The 20,652-nt window shown below is 54.5% G+C and overlaps 6 protein-coding genes across 6 annotated transcripts; 2 read left to right on the top strand and 4 right to left on the bottom strand.

Moving 5' to 3' along the window:
* Positions 1 to 639: 639 nt before the first annotated feature.
* On the bottom strand, positions 640 to 1,707 carry BDZ83DRAFT_692149 (uncharacterized protein; the record flags this gene model as incomplete). Its single annotated transcript, XM_060511324.1, has 3 exons — positions 1,521 to 1,707; positions 1,035 to 1,456; positions 640 to 948 (listed from the first exon to the last, which is right to left on the bottom strand). The coding sequence occupies exons 1-3, from the start codon at positions 1,672 to 1,674 to the stop codon at positions 640 to 642; spliced, it is 885 nt and encodes a 294-aa protein (XP_060369079.1). The 5' UTR covers positions 1,675 to 1,707.
* A 1,029-nt stretch (positions 1,708 to 2,736) lies between these two features.
* On the top strand, positions 2,737 to 4,495 carry BDZ83DRAFT_692144 (nicotinamide mononucleotide permease; the record flags this gene model as incomplete). Its single annotated transcript, XM_060511323.1, has 4 exons — positions 2,737 to 2,892; positions 2,954 to 2,982; positions 3,056 to 3,737; positions 3,827 to 4,495. 4 exons carry the CDS (start codon positions 2,737 to 2,739, stop codon positions 4,361 to 4,363), a joined length of 1,404 nt encoding a protein of 467 aa, XP_060369078.1. The 3' UTR covers positions 4,364 to 4,495.
* A 1,126-nt stretch (positions 4,496 to 5,621) lies between these two features.
* Positions 5,622 to 8,075, bottom strand: BDZ83DRAFT_763984 (P-loop containing nucleoside triphosphate hydrolase protein; the record flags this gene model as incomplete). The annotated part of the gene is made up of 5 exons (XM_060515227.1): positions 5,622 to 6,461; positions 6,512 to 6,685; positions 6,734 to 7,480; positions 7,537 to 7,628; positions 7,697 to 8,075. The coding sequence occupies 5 exons, from the start codon at positions 8,073 to 8,075 to the stop codon at positions 5,622 to 5,624; spliced, it is 2,232 nt and encodes a 743-aa protein (XP_060369077.1).
* Positions 8,076 to 8,807: 732 nt separating this feature from the next.
* On the bottom strand, positions 8,808 to 13,851 carry BDZ83DRAFT_90203 (GRAM domain-containing protein). Its single transcript, XM_060515992.1, has 3 exons — positions 13,216 to 13,851; positions 9,652 to 12,383; positions 8,808 to 9,601 (listed from the first exon to the last, which is right to left on the bottom strand). The coding sequence occupies exons 1-3, from the start codon at positions 13,626 to 13,628 to the stop codon at positions 8,943 to 8,945; spliced, it is 3,804 nt and encodes a 1,267-aa protein (XP_060369076.1). The 5' UTR covers positions 13,629 to 13,851; the 3' UTR covers positions 8,808 to 8,942.
* A 2,183-nt stretch (positions 13,852 to 16,034) lies between these two features.
* BDZ83DRAFT_748804 (uncharacterized protein) lies at positions 16,035 to 18,424 on the top strand (the record flags this gene model as incomplete). The annotated part of the gene is made up of 2 exons (XM_060513669.1): positions 16,035 to 16,049; positions 16,763 to 18,424. 2 exons carry the CDS (start codon positions 16,035 to 16,037, stop codon positions 18,422 to 18,424), a joined length of 1,677 nt encoding a protein of 558 aa, XP_060369075.1.
* Positions 18,425 to 18,498: 74 nt separating this feature from the next.
* On the bottom strand, positions 18,499 to 20,499 carry BDZ83DRAFT_607755 (uncharacterized protein). Its single transcript, XM_060507449.1, has one exon. The coding sequence runs from the start codon at positions 20,316 to 20,318 to the stop codon at positions 18,579 to 18,581; it is 1,740 nt and encodes a 579-aa protein (XP_060369074.1). The 5' UTR covers positions 20,319 to 20,499; the 3' UTR covers positions 18,499 to 18,578.
* Positions 20,500 to 20,652: the final 153 nt, after the last annotated feature.

The following is a 20,652-nucleotide window of genomic DNA, read 5'->3' as shown; positions in this document are numbered from 1 at the left end:
AATTGGAAGCATTTATATGGATTACGAGCCCTGCAGATAAGTCTCATCATATGATATGAGTGCCCAAACGGCTAGACATAAAGACAATCAATTTGACCAAACGTTGAACGGACTTTCGGACATAGCCTGGCTCCGCACTGTAACTGAGATTCTACTGAGCAATGATCGATGTTACAGATCATTTCATTGAGGGGCTGAGTGAGTACTAGCATAATGAGCAGGCGTCCGGGCGCCAATCATTTTGCTGGCATTTCACCACAACCCATAAATGGTACCGTGCAGATCATCGTGAAGCCGGTGGGATACTTCAGGTTTAAGAACTGTCTGAGGTGACATGGAAGGTCAGAAAGAGTTTGAAGGAACTTCGGGATTTAGGAAACCGCCGTTCCCTAAAGACTATTCTGAGTTGTAAGGATGCCTGGATTGTCCAAAGTTCGCATACTACTAGAGTATGTAGAGTGCTAATGATGTTGCTCTTGGTAAGGGGGGGGATGCTCACGTAGCCATTAGGGGTTCCCAAACTCCACATCGAATACACTAACTATTTGCACATGCATGCATCACTCTGCTCATAATACGTCATCGATCTTCTCAACATCTCTTCATATTGTAACCGGGTATCTTCCTTATCTTTTCTCCTTACCAAGCGCCTACAATGCCTGCTATGGGGATATCGATACCTGTTGTGTACGAAGCCGTCTCGCTCAACAAGTAGACATAGGCGCCGCCCAGCTCCTGAGGCAGTGCCAGACGCGGCATCCCACCGTAATACTTCATCTTCGTGTCCCAGTCAGGCGAAGTCTCAACGTAGTACGTCAACGCAGTCTTGACGAAGCCAGGCGAGATTGAGTTGACGCGGATGCCATGCTCGGCCCACTCCATGGCCAGCGTATGTGTCATGTTGCGGATGGCACCCTTGGTCGCGCCGTAAGGTGCAGAGGGAGCGGCCTGTAAAGCAAAAAGGCCAGCAAGTCAGTCAGGGAACCCCTCATCTTCCATCATCTCAACCACCACACATGCACACAAGGACTTACCCGGTTCGGTCTGTACGAAGTCATGCTAGCAGTGAAGACGATGCTCCCCTTGCACCCGAGCTTAATAAACGCTCTCGCGGCGGCCGTCGCACAATTCCAAGACCCGTTGACGTTGAGCTTGAAGAGCCGGTCAAACTGCTCCGGCGTGAAGTCGAGCGCGGGCTGGTGCTTGGTCGCGCCGGCGTTGGCGACCATGCCGTCGAAGCGGCCCGTCGCGGCGACCACGGCGTCGACGGCCGCCGCGACGCTGGCGTAGTCCGTCACGTCGCAGTGCTGGAACGCGAGCTTGCCGGGGAACCGCTTGAGCAGGGCGGCGAAGTGCTCCGCCGGCTCGGTGATGTCCAGGCTGTACACGCATGCGGCGTCGTTAGCGAGGCAGACTTCTGCGATGCCTAGGCCGATGCCCTGGTTTGCACCCGAAACTTTTTGTGGACGGCGTTAGTAGGTGAACAACCTCTCTGCTTTGTATCGCACGAGGGCACTTACTTGCGATGACTTTGTCCTTGAGAGAGACCTTCCAGTCAGCGCCGGCTGGAGGCAGTGTGCTGAGATACGCCGGGGCATCGTTTGTACCATTGGTGGTGCCGTTGGTGGGAATTGCGGCGGTCCCGTTGCCGTTGTGGTCAGATGAGCCCGTCATTGCGAAGATGTTGATGTGTGTGATGCGCAGAACAGAAAGATTGAAGCCGGCTTTGATTCAAGTGCAACGACTAACAGAGCTGGTGAATTGACTTGTAGATGGTATCGTAAGCTGAGAGATACAGAACACCTTTCTTTGCCTTAAGTAAACAGAGGAACGGGCGAGGGGAACGTTGTTGAACGCAATACTCGCCGGCGCCGTGGGGTTCCTCGGAGATCGAATACCAGAAGGCTCCCGACACGCGGTCCGGTGCGGATGCAGCTTCCGCATCGGCTGTAGACGGGTCATCGTGTGGTGACTCCGGACCGTGTTGTGTCACCCACACCCGCATGTTCCTCAGCTTGTTACACATACGACAAAGAAACCACGAGCCGGTGTTCGCATTGCATGTTGCAACCCATTCTTGGAAACCCGCTTGCCTCGAGACGCGGTCCTCCTTAGACCTTGGCTAGTTTCGACTATTCCCAGCCCCATTCTTTTTCAATGTCCCCGAGTCGCGGCAGCACGCCCTCCATCTGACTTGCGCTAGTTTGCTAGTTGATTGCTCTTCCGGGGTCTCCCTCCCCCAGACCCCGCAAAATTCGGAAGATTCGTCTGAGGGTCCCCGGTTCCCCAGATTGGGGGAGAAAACATGCCAAATGACTTAGTTCAGATGATCTACGAACCCTCGTTGGTCGTACGACCACCATACGAAACCAGGCTGCCTCTAGACAAGTTGCGTGTAAGCTGGCAAGGGCGGCACGCCGCACTTCAAGACCACCAAGGCAAGTTTTTCATCCAAGCTGACAAGTATTACTCGGACGCTATCGGTAACAAGCCTGTCTACTGCTTCCTCGGCGGAAAGCAATGATGCGAGAGAAAGGGAGACAGTTTTGAAATACTTAAGACACTTTTACTTGCCAGTTGATTTCGTTTGGCTTTCGATTGGCAACTCTAGGCCTCTATTCGGAACTCTGCTTTAATACTTCTCCTATCCGATAGTCCTTTCGAAGGTTTCAAGAGTGTCATTGGGCGTTGTTATCTTTCCAAGACTCCCAATCAACCGACAAAACATCACCAGCGATGGAGAAAAACGAGACTGCAAGCAATGAGCATGAACACGCTCTCTCCAAGGGCGTGGAGCTGGTGGGCGTTGACGACTACGTGCCCGATAGCGACGAAGAAAAGAAGCTGGTCCGCAAAATAGACCTGTACTTGCTTCCTCTAATCTTTATCATGGTTCGTAACATGATCAGAACAACTCTCTTTCAGGCACGCTTCTAACATCGACGATTTATAGTATCTGCTCTCTTACATGGACAGAACAAAGTAAGCTCCTGACCAGCAAAAGCCGTCACCACCAAAAAGGCCCCTGAACTAACAAACATTTCCCTCAAAACAGCATCGGCAACGCCAAAATCGCCGGCATGGACCGCGACCTCGACCTCGACTCCTCCCGCTACTCAGTCGCCCTCGTCGTCTTCTTCGTAGGCTACGTCCTCTTCGAAGTCCCCTCCAACATGATCCTAACCCGCACCCGCCCCTCCCTCTACCTCCCCGGCATCATGTGCCTCTGGGGCTCTGTCACCATCGGCATGGCCTTCACGCCCACCTACAAAGCCCTAATCGGCTTCCGCGTCGTCATGGGCGTCCTCGAATCAGGCTTCGCACCTGGCGTTCTCTTACTGCTCTCGTCGTGGTACAAAAAGGAGGAGCAGAGCAAGAGGTTCGCCGTGTACATCTCGGCCGCCATCTTGTCGGGCGCCTTTGGCGGGTTGTTGGCCGGCTCCATCACGAGCGGGCTTGACGGGGCGCACGGGATCGCCGGGTGGCGGTGGTTATTTGTCGTCGAAGGGGCGGCGACGGTGGGCGCTGCGCTGGTTGCGTTTTTTGCGCTGCCTGATTTCCCGGCGAATACTTCGTTGAAGAAGTTTAACGAAAAGGAGAGGGAGCTTGCGATCCGGAGGCTTCAGAGTGCGACGGAACATCTTAGGACGGAAGAGGAGCCTCGGCTTGGACACTGGGCTGCTTTCAAGCTCAGCATGATGAGTTGGAGGACTTGGCTCTTTGTCGTTGGCTACATGGTAAGTGTTGATCCAATCATCCGTAGACCTACGCCCCTCCCCCTTTTCACGATCAAAAAGTCCAAAGCTAACGCACTTCTCAAACGCAGGCCATCGTCGGCTCCTCAACACTCTCTTACTTCTACCCGACCCTCGTCTCAGGCCTCGGCTACAAATCCACAGCCGCCCAATACATGACCATCCCCATCTTCGGCATCGCCTTCGTCTCCACCGCCGTGACGGGCTACTTCGCCGACCGTCACTCGCGCTTCCGCGGCCTCATCCTCGGCGCCTGGATGACCGTCGCCATGCTCTGCGCCATCATCACCTGCGTCGTCTACGACTTCAAGGCGCGCTACGCCCTGCTTGTTATCATGGCGTCCGGGCTCTGGGCCTCCAACGGACTCGCGCTGTCGTACGCCTCAGTCAGTTTCGGGTCCATGCCCAACGAGACGCGGGCCATTTCGCTGGCGTTTGTGAACGCCATGGGCAACCTGGCGCAGATTTACGGGGCGTACTTATTCCCTTCCAAGGATGCGCCGAAATATCTGATGGGGTTTGGTGTTATTAGTGGGTTGTGTTTTACGGGTGTAGTGTCGTATGTTGCGCTTCACGTTTTTTTGAGAAGAGAGTTGAGGTCGGCATGATTGCTCTCGCGTGGGCTGAGTCGCAATGTAATAGGATGAATTGAAACATGTCTAGAGAGATTCTACTCTCCGTAGAACTAAACCACTGGTTTAAAGTTTGACGTTACACAAAAGCAACTGAAAGTGCTTTGTTTCATACGGAATTGAGCCACGCTGAGACAGCAGACAACATAGCCGACCTATAGGGTGCAAGACCATCTAGGTTGTCTACCTGGCATGGAAGCTCAAAGAAAGATGCATGTCATACTGCCACGAGCACTACCAAAAAAGACGGGTCCGTGTTCAACTCCATGGCGTCGTCAAATCAGCCGTCGTAGCCAGACCAACCGTATCCGTATCCGAGTCCATCGTCTTCTTCACGCGGACTTTCCTTCAAAAAATGAGTATCCCTCTCCTTGTATCCATTCACTACATTCATCATGTCTCATTCTACGTCTGCCAATGTATGTTACATGATGAACACAAGGCAGAGAGAGCGAGAGGATCTCTGCGATTCACATCTGGTTTACCTCGGCACCCCGCTAGGACAGTACCGGATGGTCGCACGCGGTGAACCGATGGTTACCTTAGACTGAGATAGAAAACCGCATCTCCGCCCTGGCCCGCATGGCGCCGTGCTTGATAGAAGCCGTCTACAAGCTCCACCGTTCCATCATCAAGCAAATCCTCAATGCTGACTTTATTTACAACCGCCAGGCCAGTCTCGCAGTCGGGCTGAGTACGAAGACGGACGTCCACTTTAGCCGATGGCATTCCGTCGAAACCACTGGAGACCGAGCCAATTGGTAAGCAGGCTGCGGGAAATTCAGACTTTGTTTTGGGATTGCGAACGGTTTCTTGCTTTGTGATCTCTCGCTCTCCGTTGTTCATGACCTACAGTAACGACAAAATGTACGCCAAGAAAATCCTCGTTGAGGATATAGACATCCTCAGGAATATGATGGTCAGGCCGAGCAGTGGCTATTTGGGTCTTCGCTATCTGTTACACATAGGAAAATACCCTAGCGGCAAGGTATTTTGCCACATCCTTGGCTACTAGGAAGCCTCCTTGAAAGTATGACTCGAATATGGAGGAGCACACGCTCTTTTCACTTGCATCGGCTTTGTTGCCACAAGGCTGAAAGGAATATGGACGAAAACCACAATTTCTACTCCGTAGCTCTACGATTCAAGGTTGATGATGCACATCTGATAAGGCATGGTACCTATGGAAACCCACGAACTTTGAAAGCCAACACAACTTGAATCCCCAAGGGAATTACTTGGTCTTTTTCAGTTCCTCCAGCGCGAGCTTCGAGTTCAAAATGTTTTTGGTGAGAATCTCGCGTCTATCCCGCGTCGCTGCATTCTCTCCGGCAATCAACTTAAGCTGCGTGTCATCTAGGCTCATGATCAGATCAGGTGTGAAAATCTTGAGAGGGCTGGTCTTGGAATCGAGCAAGAAGTGAAATATGACCTGCTGCAGCACAATATCAACGAATCGCCTCCGAGCGACCATGTAGTAGCTACGGAGGGCGTCGTGAATATCCTCTCTGACCTGCTCAGCGTTGTAACGATCGGTTGTAAGCTTGGAGAGCATTGATTTTGGCACCCACCAGCCTGCAGCTCCGGAAGACCCGTCTTCTTGCTGAGAAGTAAAATCGAAGGGACTTCCGTTGTTGTTGTTCGCTCCCAGCGTGTTTCCTCCAGAAGCAGGACTTACGTTTGGGCTCGGGTTGCTTGCAGTAGCGCCATCGACGTTTCGGACGCTCTCAGGGCCAATGACCTTGTTGATCGCTTGCTGAAGTCTGGCGGCCTGTGAAACTTGAAGATCGCTGTCGAAGTAGTGGTTCATGGTGTAAGGCTGTCCACTAAGCTCGACTTCAAGGAGGAACTGAGCATGATCCAAAGCTCGCTGATAAGCTGCACGGAGCTTGGGCAACAGAAGGTGGTTATGCAACATCTCAAAAGTGTTGCTGTCGCCGTCACATTTGCGTTGCAGTGTTATGCGAATGAACTTGTGAACGACTACGATCACCTGACTAACATGTTTCAAAACCAGGGGCTCCCACTTCTGGGTCTGCTCCTTGAAGGCCTGTGCTAGCAATGAGCCTGGAAACTAGACTTTTGTCAATGCTGAGCATGATTTGTTGTCAGAATAGTACTCACCGAGCCGATCTCGGCATTGCGAGATCGGTGAAAAAGAAATTCAATACGGCTCAAAAGTAAGCCTTCTACTGGCTTGGGACATTCAAAATCCATATGCTTCAGGATATCAACGAGACAACGGGTTGACTGCACGTCCATAGGTACTTTGAATGCAGGACCAGGACCGACCTTCTCCTAGCTTTGGCCGTCAAACTCATGTGTATGGCCACACGACGTGAAGACCTTATTGAATGTCTCATTCAGATTGATGATGCATGTGATGAGTCGAAAGTGTACGTCGTGGTGGAATATGTCCATTCCGATGTAATTTCCGTCCCGAGCTCGAAGACAGACCTCTTGGAAACCTGACGCAATCTGGCTAAGGTATCGTCGCTGAGCATCCGGCCGAGGTCGTGAAGGACCTAGGCGTTTGAGTAAAGTCTCAGTGTTATTGAGTCGACGACGTATATCGGCCTCGACGTTCTTATGTTCCTTCTTGGAAAGGTCGCCCAGCAAGTCACGCAGACGGAGCGCGAGGCCGCTAACACCAACCCGAAATGTCGATCTGATTCTGATCCACGGACGAGCAGAGAAGAACGCCTTCTCCAATGAGTTTGGATCTGTCGTCGTTGAGGCTTCTTCATCGCCGCTGCGATTCTTCACTACGCAGTATCCGAGGCGGAGAGGATGGCGTCTGCCCTCAACAAGTTCGCATACAATCCGCTGAGTGACGCGCTCTGTAGCAAGGTCGGGCTTGGTGAGAACAACCATAGTTCGAAGCCCCTCTGGATCGACTTCTTTGGCAAGGGTGAGAGCCTCCTGGGTTGATGTGTCGACATTGCAAGGGATAACTGCCAGAATGATGGTACGCTGATCTTGAATATATCTGTTGACTATGCCTCGGACGATAGCAATGTCACTGTCGGTAGTCAGGCCCTTTGTAGATGTACGGAAAATACCCGGGACATCGATGATGGTCAAGTGATGTTGCTGATGTTCCAAAGTCAGCAAGTTTCGTAAATAGACAACGTCAGACTCGAACGTACGTCCGGGCTGCTGATCTCAATCTTGAGAATGTCTTCAGCAAATGTCGGTAGCTTGGAAGCATCCCCATCGTTGATACTGCGAAGTGCCATGGCTTCGGTTCGCCTGAGGGAAGTCGTAATTATCAGCATCAAAACATTGCACTCCCAATGCGAGTCTGACTTACCTTCGCAAAGACATCCGCCAACACGAGGTCATTCTTCTCGACAGAGAACCCAAATTCCTTCAGTCGTTCCTTCCGATCCTTGTCGGAATTCTGGCTCGGAATGATAGAGATCTGGACGCTCTCGGAGGCATCGCGGCGACAAGTGATTTGGGTCGCGTAACGGGTGCAGAGCTCAGGACCGCGGGGGAAGGCGAAACCCGTCACGCTCTTCAGGACAGAACTCTTACCCGAAGACTGGTCACTAACCGCGACAATTTGCGGAAAGGGAATGAGGTCGGCGATGCCGAGGTCGCGGAGTTTGTCAATAGTTCGCAAGTAGGCATCGTCGCGGAGCCACACACGGGCAGGGTTGCCGTCGTTGTGGTTGTCTGCCATGCTCGTTCTCTCTGCGTGGGTTGTCTCTGATATCAGGGAACTCGATTAGTAAGTACCGAACAATGGAGGTGATGGGCTAGTAAACAAAAGCATGGGGGTACGAGGAATAAACTCGAGACAATGTTGGGTAGTTGGCGGAGGAAAATGGATTGTGTTGCCGTGGTTGATGAGGACAAGTTGAGTCTTCGAGCTTCGTGGGGGCCAGAAGAGAACAAGATCGAGGTAGGCAAGCACCTGCTGCCCAAAGTGAAGGGAGTAGATAGAGGCGTGCCTTCCAGGTCGGGTCGACAATTGTGTGAGAACCAAGGGCGGTTCCCTCAGGGTCGCGAAGAGTTGACCCTTGCCACCGTGCCCCTACTGCCGGCAAGATGTGAGAAGGTCGGACAAAAAAAAAGGCCATGAAGATGCATCTTTTCTAAGGTACTGCTTACTCGCTTTATTGGTGTACTTGAAAGCCTGGAGCAGGCAACAGTCTTCTGTGCCTGCCTTTCAAAGTTAAGTAAAAGAAAAGACAGCCTTTGCCCCTTGACTCCCCACCAAGAGACTTGCTCTCACAGTAAGTTAGCGGATTCCAGTGGCACTGGAGATGATTGACCATGCCACAACTTCGGGTCTATCGTCACATGGTCGGTTCAGAGTACTTATTGCAGCAGCGTGTGCAAGTCTCAAAGATCTCGCGGCAAGACTGACAAGTGGGCTGTCGATATAAAGTGACATTGCTGATGCTGATCTACTCAAGCCCTGATTGCTCGTTGGCATCGCTACTGAATATGCTACACAATAAAACATAGAAATGAGAAGACACGTTGTGTCGTGCCGTAACCTGACTTGCTGCGCTTTTCCGCCTCCCGTTCCTAGGGTATTTTCTCAACCGGATGTTGGCTTCTTCTTGTCCATGACGCCCTTCAACACCTTAAGCTTCTCTTCCGTCACCTTGATCGCCTCTTCGATCTCACGCTCATCCATACGGTCCTCTCTGACCCTCTCCTCCACAGTGCTTGGCTCCATTGCTCGCTTCCGAATGGGCAGGCTACCTTCGTGCAAGCGCTCCAACCCAACTCTCTCCTCCAGCCACTCCCAGAGTTCACTCTCTTCGCGCCTCCACATTTCGTCGTACGCTGCAAGACGGTCCGGATAGCCGTACATGCGCATGTCTCCAGACGCTTGTCTGCCAGGCAGGCCAAAGCCAAACCACGTCGCAACGAGGAGCCCGACAAGCAGACCATACATCATATTGCCTGTGAGTAGTGGCTTGGCAATGTCCAGGATTGGCTCGAGAATGCCTCGGACGGGCTCCAACGGGCCCCAGTTTGTCTTGGGAACATGCCTGGGACGAACCTGCTCGTCTTCAGCGTCTGTTGTTGAGCCAGCCGCCTTGCTCTTCTTGCTCTTCTTCTTGCCCTTGGGGCCTGATCCCGCTCCCGCACCGCCAGCGCGGGCTTTGGTAGATACAGCTGATTTCAGACTAGCAAAGAGGTCTTTGCAGTACTGAGTCTGGCCGTCATTGGCTCCCTTTTCGATAGGACCTTCATCATGTTAGCTCATGCCATTGATGTAGAGAACAGGTTCAACTCACCCTTCAACCAACTCTTGCCCGTCCATTCAATGGTGCAGTTGGATTGCACTCTGGTAGAGTTGTTATCGGCCCACGTAAGACAGTACTTTGTCTTGACGCTGAAAATGTTGCCGTTCGGCACATCTGGGGTTTGCGTAGTGACGCTAAAGTTGATGGCTTTCTCAAAATCAAGATGATCCAGAGTCTCCGTCACAAGACATTTTGTCTGCTTCGGACCGATGGCGCCATTGAGAGGCTTGATGTAAGTGAAATACCGAGACTTGTTGTCGAGAGTCAGACCCTTCTTATCCTCCATGGTCAATTCTGTGCACTTGGCCTCGACAGTGAGCCATTTCGTCATCCAGGTGACCGAGGCTGGGCCGAAGAGCAAGTTGTACACCTTGCCCAGAGGCGCAGGGATAACATCATCGCCGACAACCCTGTCGTAATGCGTGTCAGAGTCACCGCAGTCGGTCGGCGCATGAGTGGCCGGGCCAGGGAAATCATTGCCGCCAGGAGCAGCACCAACAGCCTCCTTCACGACGTCGGCGACAGCGCCATTAGCACCCGCGCCAGATACCTTGCGAGATACGGTCTTCCCGCCTTCGGGTTCAGCATTCACTTCTGACAATTGCGTGACATCTTGCAAGTCCTCCGCATCGTCGTCTTCGTCGTAAACGTCGTCGTCATCGCCAGAATCACTCTCTTCATCGGTGCCGGACAAACTACCATCATCAACATCTGCTACCACAGCACTATTCGCGTCAACCTTTTCTGTCTTATCACCGCCAGTACCCTCGAGCTGCACTCCGTTCAGCGAGCTTTGCAGGGTCGGGTGACCAAGTTTCCAAATATTGACAATCAGGTCGTAAGTCGAGTCTCGGCTGGTGAAACTGGCGAAAATATGCTTGGCATGCAGGGTCGTGATCATGAGTCCGTTCTTGAAAACCAGGGCCGTGCTGCGCTTCTCGACGCTCACTATTTCGTCAAAGCTCATGACAAGCGTGGTCGACCAGCCGAGGATGTTGCTGCTAAAGCACAAGTGGCCTTCGGATACGTACAGGCGGCCGTGCGCCAGGATCTCGCGCTGCAACGCACAGCTGTAGTCTTCGATGAGGTAATCGTCGTCGGGCACGCTCTTGAAAAATCCATGGAAATCTCGATTGCGCTTCTTGCTCGCAACCGCGAATCCCGTAAGTTTCGGTACGCTCGCGTTGGCTTGAGGGTGAGCAAGAGACGCGTTAGCCGCAGCAATGGCAGCGCCAATAGTAGTAGCCGTACCTCCCGACACAGCTGAGCTTCCTCGCTTGCGATGGCGTCCAATGGCGCTTCGAATACTTCCACTTCGTTGAACTCCTGAAATCTTGTCCTCATGTATGCTGCCCTGAGGAGGGGTTCGGTCGCCAGCGCTTCCTGGATCGTACAGTGATTGGGGTCTCGCCGCGTTTCGGCCGTCATCTACTCCAAGGTCCCGCGTAGCAGCGGCATAGGCAGCGTCTGTCGGGGCTGACTCGCTTCTAGCTCGTGCGTCCGATTCGGGGAATTTTGCTGTAATGGGCGTTCCTGCATTGCTGGCTGTGTCCATTATACCTAATTGACTGAGGCTTAGCTCGCCCGACCCAATAGTCTTGACTGCTGGCTCTTTCTCCATGGTGGAGCCTGTTGCGGATGGAGGTGGCGGCTCGACCTCGGGTTGCTCGTCAATCTTGATATCGGGGGGTTTAGCTACGTTCTTGTTCTTGGGAGGGGTCGGTCCTATGCCGGTATTCTGAATGGTACTTGTGAGCGAGGTCGCGGCGTTTTGCGCAGCCGAAAAGACGGATGAAAAGAAGCCGCTTCCGCCAGATGGAGTTCCTGGGTTGCTTGCGGTCCCGTTTTCGGGGGTGGGCGTCAAAGGCGCGAGGGTTATGTTGGACAATTTGCTAGGCCCTATACTTCCAGATCCTGATCTACCCCTGCGGTGAGCAAGCATAGTACCCGTGGCAGAACCACCATTCGTGTTGCCTGAGGCAGTGACAGAAACCTCGGGAGCGGGCTGCGGAGCTGGGGCCGGTGGAGGAGATTGAGCGTAGGGTGCGTTGTGGTCGGTCGGTGTCGGAGGGGTATTGACGATGACGGGTGTCTTGTCGGCGTTGGGCGGGGTTTGGGGTACGAAAGAGGTGTCGATTCGAGATGTGTTCGTGGAGGCCCTGGAGCGACGTCGCTCAGGAGAATGCGTTGTTGATTGTTTTACGCGAGATGCATCTGCGTCGCTCGTCGCATTCGGTTGTGGCGCGGTCGAATTGTCTAGAAACGGCTTTGTGGTTGTGGTGAGGTCAGAGGTGGAAGCAGTGGCTCTGCCTCGGTCTCTTGTTCTCCGCGTGTCTCGGTCGTGATCGGGGGTTTCGTCACCGCCCAGGGACCGTTCAGGGCTTGTGGCGGCGCTGGGAGTCTTTTTTGACTTTGTAAAAACACCTTTGAGACGGCCAACGGGGGATGGCGATCTCGTGGTGTTTTTCTTGGGTGGCACAAGACTTGTGAAACTACGTTTGGAGCGCAGAGACGAATCTGTCGAAGACTCGACGGATTGCGTCCGCTTGGCAGAGGAGAGAGTGGATCGCGCCGAGGCGATCTGGGAGAGTTGGTCGTCCAGTATCTGCGGTTGGGGTTCAGGCAAATGGGTTGCCTGAACGATAGGGGAAGAAGTGGTCAAGTAACCTATTTGCGAGGGATGTGTCGATATGGCACTTGGTCGAGAGTGCTGAGAAAGAGATCTAATGAGAGGGGGCGGAAATCGTCGTGGTTAGATACTTGGTATTGTACGGATGGTTACATGGAGAGGCGAAACAGTAGGAGGTGGTCGGGGGGGAACATGGACGACCCTGACCCCGTTTGTTCGCACTCGCTTGAAATGGAACATTCGTCAGGGACACGAGTTAAATGTGCTGAAGGGACCCCCAGGCAGCTGTCATACGGCGATTGCCGCAGAGAGTGGATGAGGGGGAGCTGAGACCCATGGGCCACGGAGCAAGAGAGGAGAGGAGAGCGCATCAGCCCCCCTCCTCTCCTAGTTCTCCTAGTCTCCCAGTCCCAGAACCCCCCGGACCAGTGAGAACTGTCAGACCAAGGATTGCCAGAGCAGCCTACTACGGACGCTAAGCCCGCTGTCCTTTCTCTGTCTCCCCACTTGATATGCACAAAAGAGAGACGGCGCCGTTGCGGGTTGTGCCAGCAGACTGGGGCCGAGTTGCGTAGCACCCGCAGTAATAGCAGCTAGGTACTATTCGTAGCTCGCCTCGTCATTCGATGGAGACGCCAGTGACGACTCTGAACGATGGGGAGGAATGCGCCACGCGAAAAGACGTGGCCTTGTGAGGTGGTGGTGAAGAGCACGGAACCAGTGCGCTCGGATGCATACATATGTAAGGTGGTGGGAAGATTGAAGGATGAGGGTGCAGAGAAGCCAGCCCCAACCGTGTGCATAGGTAGTGTAGGTAAGGTAAGATGGTGGATAGGTAAGACGGGATAAGGAATAAGCAGGAAAAGGTGGAAGTAACCAGTAGAGGTGAAGAAGGACAGAACATGCGGGAAAGCAATTCTACTCACTGATGATCGTCGATATCAGGGTCTTCCAGTGATAGCACGCTTGTGGCTTCGGTGCTGGCTTCGTCCGCGTCGCGGGTGTCGTGGGCAGCGTGGCCGTGCTCGGGGTAGTGGTCGTAGTCGTAGTCGGGAAACCCTGTCGAGCCGTCTCTTCCCAATCCATAGCTGTCCGTGTCATCAACGTAAGAGCCGCTGTCGTGTCTGTTGGACAGATAGCTGGCATCGTCGTCTCTAAGTGGTGCAGGCGTAACAGCTGGAGCGGTAACATCTTCCCCCTTGACCCCTATCAGCAAAGCGGCCGTGGCGGCAGCGGCTTCATCTTCTTGGGCTTCTTGTTTTCTGCGGCGACGCTTGGCGGCGATTGACTTTGGTAGCAGCTTGCTCAGAGCTCCTCCGCTTTCATTGGCGGTATCCATGGTTTCCCGGGCCAGGGTTCTGGTGATTTCCCAGGATCGTGAAGCTCGTAATTATCGTATCCTTCTCCGAGCAATGTGTGTCTGCAGTCTGGCGGGATGGTGCTGTCAAAGGCTATACGCGCATTGGTTGCGAAGAGTGGGCACGATGATCATGGTCCGCGGGTGCAGGGAATTGGCAGTATGGAAATTAAGGTCGAGTAGACAAGACAAGCTTGGAGAGGATCCGTAGGGAGGTGCGATGCGAGGTAGGGGTGTAGACTGTATCTGTAGACCTTGTGTATTGTTTGCGTATGACGGCGAATTATTTGGAAACGAGGCCGCGGGTGCTGTGTCGTTTTCCGAGTTTATGCGATGCAGACGGGGCCCCGTTTAATGTTGTTTCTTGTTTGTGAGCCTGTGAGGAGGTGCAAAGTAATGTGCAGAGTGCAAACATGAAAAGGTGGATGAATGAATGAATGGGTCAGGCCATGGGTAAGAGCAAAGATGGGTTGGCGGTTCGCACTTCACGGAAAATGGGAAAGTTTGCAATTTCTCTGGAGACGGTGCTGGAGCCGAGGGACCCAAAAGGAAGATGAAGATGAAAACCCGAGAAGGAAGGAGGTCCAGGTTCTGGTTGCCACCTTGATTTCTATTCGTACCAAAGGTAAGGAGTTCCCGTCGTACCTCCCCCAGGTCGTCAGTTTCAATTCTGACCAAGGCAAGAACCACCAAGCCGGAGCTCTCTTTCCACGAAGAGCGTCATCGTCACTGGAGGCGAGGCAAGTTCCTGGGCCAGGCGGGTTCCTCCTTCCTCCTTCCTCCTTGGCTCGAAACGGAAGGGGTACCTGGACATGTTAGTGCATCCCCATTACATAAGCTAATATTTCTCACTTCCTCCTGTTCTCCCCAGTCTCCGCTCTCCTCTCCTCATAACCCTCAAAATAACCAAATGAAAACTCATATTGGCATAAAAGTCGGCTGCTTCTTTCTGCTCGCTCGCCGGCAGCTCTCCATTATTACGAGCGGCCTGGAATCCCTCAGAATCGGGAATCTGGGGCCGTCAATCTGGCCAGCCTCAATGGACCTGAGCCACCCATATACCATGTTACTGCTGCATTATATGATTGACGCCCGCCACCCGTGATCCGGGAAAGACACTGCGCTGCTATTTTGGTTCAGTGAAGTGGGCAGTGGCATCTCTTTTTCGGTGGATCTATTGGCGACTGCGCAATCCCAGAATGCAAATCCCCATTCCATCTCCGCGCCAGCCAACCAGCCATCCCATGAACTTTCCCTCTGCGAATTACACCTGGGATCTGGGACCTGCATCGGGATGATTCCGCCAGATGCACCCAAAGTCAATCTCTCCAAGGCCCCAGCAAACCGAAGAGTATGTGGCTTAGTGTGCGGCGTGCCCTCTTAACAGCACCAAGTATCATCTCCTGAGTTTCCGACTTGCCGCCTCGGCTCACTGCTCAGATCACATCTCACCACCGGCCGACCAGCTCCATTCCACTCTAGCCGGATGCACCAGCACCACATGGTCTCTGGCGTACCTTAGGTAGGTCGAACCAGAGAGACCGGCAGATCCCAACCAGCGTATCAACGGCTGACCCGGAGCCTTTCATCCCACCTTTCTCACCCACCCAGCCCGAATCAGTCCGCCAGTCCGCGCTCCTACTCCTGGCGATGCATGCACGTCTGGCAGATTTGCAGATGGATTTCCCAGCAAGGTTTCGATGGCTGGCCCGATTCGGGACGGTTGTGGCCGTTGGGTTGCCCGTTTGGATCAGGTGCTGGCTTGGGGGGAACCATAGCTACGTCAGGGGCCTTTGCAAGTGCGAAATGTGTCTTGCGGTTTACGGCCTGCGGCTTGCGGGCTTGCAGTGGCCCTTCTTATTCCTTCATCGTGATAGGCTCGTCTCTGGAGCGACGAGACACCGCGCAACTGGATATTGGACAATGCCGTCCCTCTCGCACGATTGTTAGGGCGGGGGACAGGTCGCAGCCACAGCGCACCCACGTTCCAACAGACTCACTCGCAGAGACGATGCCCAAGTTGCTGGGTTCCTTTGACATGTATTTTGCGTCATCCAGAATATCTCTAGTTGTTGGCCTGTCTCAGTTCCGGCACTTACTGTCATCGTCATGGTCTGGATTGACGAGTCACTTCCAACTTGCCTTCCAGACGCACGTCGCGCTGCTAGTACTCGATTATTTATTAACATATCATATTTGACAATGCAAGTGACGACTGGTGGCTTAAAAACTTTGACAAGTGAATGTTGACTGTAAACACGGGTATCACGATCTGCTCGATTGTTTCGGTGCTTTGTATAGCGTGTCCTGCAGTGGTACAGCGGCACCAACTTCCCTTCACAAAAGCCGCCTGAAGTCTCTTTTGAATTTTCTAGCAACATCATCGAGATGTCATTAGTCGGAGTAGGTGAAGCTAGCTTCCAACAAGTCGCTTGAGGCAATTACTAGCACCTGGTGACGTGGGATCGGTCTCTTCGCTTCCAATTGGCCTTGACGATTTTGGCAAGGTGCGTGGGTAGCCAGTAGCGGGAAGAGGACGCTTTGACGAATGGAAAGCTTACGTACTCCAACCGCCCAATCTGGGCCCCCTTAGCCCCCTTCTCACTGGAAGCGAACCAAGCATCGTCCCGCATGCTTCTGCACCTACCTTATTGTCCACTGCCCACCTGACTGCAACCGGAGAAGAGAACAAGCGGGGGGGTCATCTTCTAGCGACTCTGGGGAAACCTCCGCGACCGCAACGCACCCCGACCCAACCACCGGTCACCGAACGTCAAAGGCCGGTTCGTTGGACCTCCTCCGTACCTCCATCGGCGCATATCCGTACATCCCTCCACCTCTCCACCACTACCACCGTCTGTATCGGTCTCAGGCGGTCGCGTGATCCAAAAGCAGACGTGCGGACAGCCGACTTGGACCAGAAACTATTCCCCAACGTCTTCCGAAACCGAACCGGCACCGGCACTCCGTCCCTTGACACATCACCGGCAGCCCACCTGCTGCCCTGCAGTTCTTTTTGCGATGGACGAGTCTTCGCTTGTCAAGGTAACCTCGGCCCTTAAAGGCATCTACGAGACAGTGTCTCTAGCACCACCGTCCTAACAGTAATCACCTAGGCGCATGACCATGCCAAAGCGGCCTCGAACGCCCAGCACCAGTCCGAGACGACGGTAGCAATCAACGAACACGCCCTCGCCGCCGGCGAATTTGCCAACGCGGCCCGCTCCACCTCGAGCATCGAGGCCCTGCGCACCCTAAAGCTCCTCGAAGAGCACCACCAGCGCCTCGCCGAACTCCTCAAGATACCCTTTGACCGCCGCGCCGCTGCCAGCCAGAACCCCTCCTCCGAGACCATCGACGAGAAGCAGGAATCGCAAGCCTCCGATGCTACAAGCGATATCTCCTCACCTGATGATGGCCGTACCAAGTCCGGATCAGGCCAGCAGCAGCAGTCCGCTGGCGGAAGCCCCGTCGCCACGGTGAAGGGTGTTCCGTCCCTGACGCAGCAGCGCCGGTACCCGAGCCGCGAGATGACCTCCTCTATCGCGAGCAACCTCGCCTCGGCGCGAGGTATTCGCGGAAGCAGGAACCGGAGCCAGCCCATCCCGCCGAGCGTCACAAACGACCAGGCGCCGGGCAACATGGAAGTCCAAGCTCGGAGGGACGGCTCGAGGACAAAGATGCAAAACGTCCTCGACCAGTCCGGCAAGCCGGGATGGATTCCTCCAACGGCCGACTCCCCGCGAAGGGAGACGGAGCCCAAGAAGACGGAAGAAGTCGCCTCGCCGGCTGCCAGCGACGACGGATACTCCCGCTTCTACAGCACCTTTGGCAACATCATCAACCGCCTCTCCGCGCCCCTCGCCTTCGCAGGCCTGCCCCTTATCACCGAGGAATCCTCATCGATAACCTCGTCGTCGTCCATCCCGGAACCCCCTATGGAGACACCAGAACCGGCCCCGGCAAAGCGCACCAGACTCAAACCCTCTCCAGCAGCCCCCGCCGAGCCAGACCTCTCCAAAATCTACTCGCGCGCCACCCTCCGCGCGATCTCGGCAAACAACCCCAACGACTCCTTCTACGTCGTCCCAACGAGCGGGCACACAATGTCCTATGCCAACATCCTCAACTTTGCCGATAAGGAGAAGCGCCGCCTCGAGGCCTCGCTCCACAGCGGCGTTGGAAGCGGTGCCGGCGGCAGCGGCGCAGGTGACAGCCTCATCGAAGACGACGAGGACGACTTTGTCGACGCCCGCGAGTCTCCGTCCATGATGATGGCAGCACCAACCTCCCCCGGCGTGCGACGCCGCACCGCCAGCAAACCCAACACAGAACAGAACCTCAAAAACACCGTCGAGGAACTCTACCTCGAAAACAGAGGCCTCAAGGACATGCTCGACAAGCTCAGCAAACGGCTCCACGCGTTTGAGGCCACGGCGCAGAATTCGAGTCTGGCCCTGGCGGAGAGTATCCGTCTAAGACGGCCCGGGTCGCCTGCGACGGTTGGGGCGTCTCCTTTTACCGCCGGTGGTGGCGGGGGCATGTCGAGCACAGACGCCGTGTTGAAGGTACGGAACAAGGAGCTGGAAGAGCAGATGGCCATGGCGATGCAGCGCATGGAGGCGCTGGAGAAGGAGAATCGCACAATGGCGCGGACGCTGGAAAAGTATCGCGAAAAGTGGGAGAAGTTGAAGGCGGGAGCTAAGGCGAGGCGTCAGGCGCAGGGGGGCACAGGGGAGAGCGCCGAGGCTGATGAGGCTGCTGCCGCTGCGAGCTGATATCGTAGTTGATGAATAATATTTTACGTAGATGACATGATGGAATGAAAATATGACCCGAGGCTTGTTGTACCTCTTATTCGAGAGGGGTATTTCTTCTCAAGCTATAAAAGTAAACACTTCACCTAGACTCAGACTCCCTCAAGACGTGATATCAATCATCTCCCCTCCCCTCCGGACCAATATGATGATCCCCATTCCACCAAAAGCTCACGCTGAAACTCACACTCAGACTGCGGACGTAGTGCCACCAGCCGATGGGTATATACAACACCTCCCCCGGTCCCAGCACGCAATCCCAGTACCGCAGCCCCCGAAACTCCTCGAGCTCCATCGGATCGCGACCCTCCGTGTCCGGGTCCCAGCCCTCCACGGCGCCGACGTCAAAGGCGCTGGTGTTGCTCATGTCTACCTTCTTGACTCCCTGGCCTGCCTTGCTCTCCTCATCTTGTCCATTCCCTTCTCCTCCTTCGTCTCCTTCATCGTCGTTATAGTCGTCATCACCATCGAATCCCCTCGGACACAAGGCCTCCGAATCCCGCGGCGCGTATAACCGTACATACTTCTCCCCGACAACCTGACACAGCAAGTTATGATACCCGTCCGTATGCAACGGCGTAATCGTCCCCGCCGGGCCGAACCATGCATTCACCAACGGCACGTCCAGCTCCGGCTTGTTGGCGCTTTGGTTAAGCGGGTGCGCTGGCGGCGAGGTGAAGCAGTGGTCTGGCGTGAGGATGTCGTTTAGCAGGTGCGGGAGCTGCGCGAAGAGTTCGTGTTGGGCCAGGTACGTCGTTGCCTTTTCCGTTGCCTTTTCTGTTCCGTCCTCCGTCCTCACTGTCATCGTCGTCATCGATGTTGCCGTCGATGCTGCAGTCGATGGAGACCCAGACGCAACAACGCGCGCCAACAACTCCCGAAACGAAATCAACTCCTGTGTCCACCCCTCATCAACATAGCTACGCCCAACCTCCACAGGCACAAGCCTCCGCCCGCCATGTGTCCTCGACATCAAGTACCTAGGCGACGACCACGGTCTTGTAGAGAGCGCAGGCCACTCCGTCATCAGCGACGTCAGGACCAGCGGCTCCGGCCCCAGGTCCATATCCACGTCTGCCTCCTTGTCTAGACGGTGCCGTCCGTCCAGGTACGCTTGAAAAGCCGACATCGACATACGATCCACGACGCGAATAGGCCGGCCAACAGGCGGCGTAAACGTCCGCGAAGAAGGAAATCTCGCCGGGAGAGACGAACGCGGTGAAGGCGAGAGCGTCTCCGAGTCGAGGTACCCGAGCAGCCTCGAGATCGTCCTCCTCCCGCGCTTCAATCCCGCCCCGCCGGCGAGGATGAGAGCCTTATCCAACACGGCGACGAGCTCATCCAGCACTTTCTCTTCCTCGTCTCCCTCTTCATGCTCCTCCTCCATTGTCCCATCCCGCGCCACCGTCCTAGCAACATACAAAAACACCACCGCCGAAAACTTGAGCAGACTCAACTCCGTGTACAACAACCTCCAACAAAACGGCAGGTCCGTGTAGACATAGTCATAGAACCGCCGGTAGGTCCGCTCAATCTCTCCATCGAGACGATCAATCACCGATTCCGACGCCAGCCCTGATGGTGGTGCTGGTGGTGCTGGTGGTGCTGTGTATTCGCTCAAATCCACATCATAGCCTGCTGACGCACACAGCCCTAGAACCTTAGAAGCCAACCCCTCCACAACTCTCAAAATCTCCGACCCAACGGGCTCCAGACTATGTTCTTCGGCATTGCTCTCAAACGGTCGCGGAGGCGGAGGGAATTCGGCGGAGAGGTGGCCGACGACGTCCGCGCGGATCGACGCCGCTGTCCCGCTGCACTCTTTGGTGAGGGCGGGGTTATCAAAGATGGACATTCTGGCTCCCTTTCTCTCAAGGACCCTTATTCTATGCCCTCATACATACGGCCCCTTTTACTCTCCTGAATTTTCTTGGTTATGGCATGAAAGGCTCTCCTCAAAGTCGGGTGTCGGATCAAGTCTGGTGAGTTTTGGCGTGAGTAAATGATGCAAAGGTACGAGGAAAAAAAAGTTGGAGATGTTTGGGTGAGCGGGTCTCCGTCTGATCATGGCAACTGCTTCCTGCATTTTAGCTCGGGAGCATGTCGGATGAACACCCCTAGACGCTTTGCTACATAGCTTCAATCGGTTGCGTTCTTGAAGTCAAAAACGAAGCCAAAAAGGGGATGTT

This window comes from Colletotrichum acutatum (genome assembly GCF_030867785.1).
Source record: "Colletotrichum acutatum strain CBS 112980 chromosome Unknown BDZ83scaffold_14, whole genome shotgun sequence".
NCBI lineage: Eukaryota > Fungi > Ascomycota > Sordariomycetes > Glomerellales > Glomerellaceae > Colletotrichum > Colletotrichum acutatum.
This window is presented reverse-complemented; position numbering and strand designations above follow the sequence as displayed.

Coding starts and splice junctions, on each gene's coding strand:
- BDZ83DRAFT_90203 (XM_060515992.1), bottom strand. CDS start 13,628: ATGGATACCGCCAATGAAAGCGGAGGAGCTCTGAGCAAGCTGCTACCA. Junction 12,384..13,215: donor CCTGATATCGACGATCATCA/GTGAGTAGAATT, acceptor CCCTCTCATTAG/ATCTCTTTCTCAGCACTCTC. Junction 9,602..9,651: donor GGGCAAGAGTTGGTTGAAGG/GTGAGTTGAACC, acceptor AACATGATGAAG/GTCCTATCGAAAAGGGAGCC.
- BDZ83DRAFT_607755 (XM_060507449.1), bottom strand. CDS start 20,318: ATGTCCATCTTTGATAACCCCGCCCTCACCAAAGAGTGCAGCGGGACA.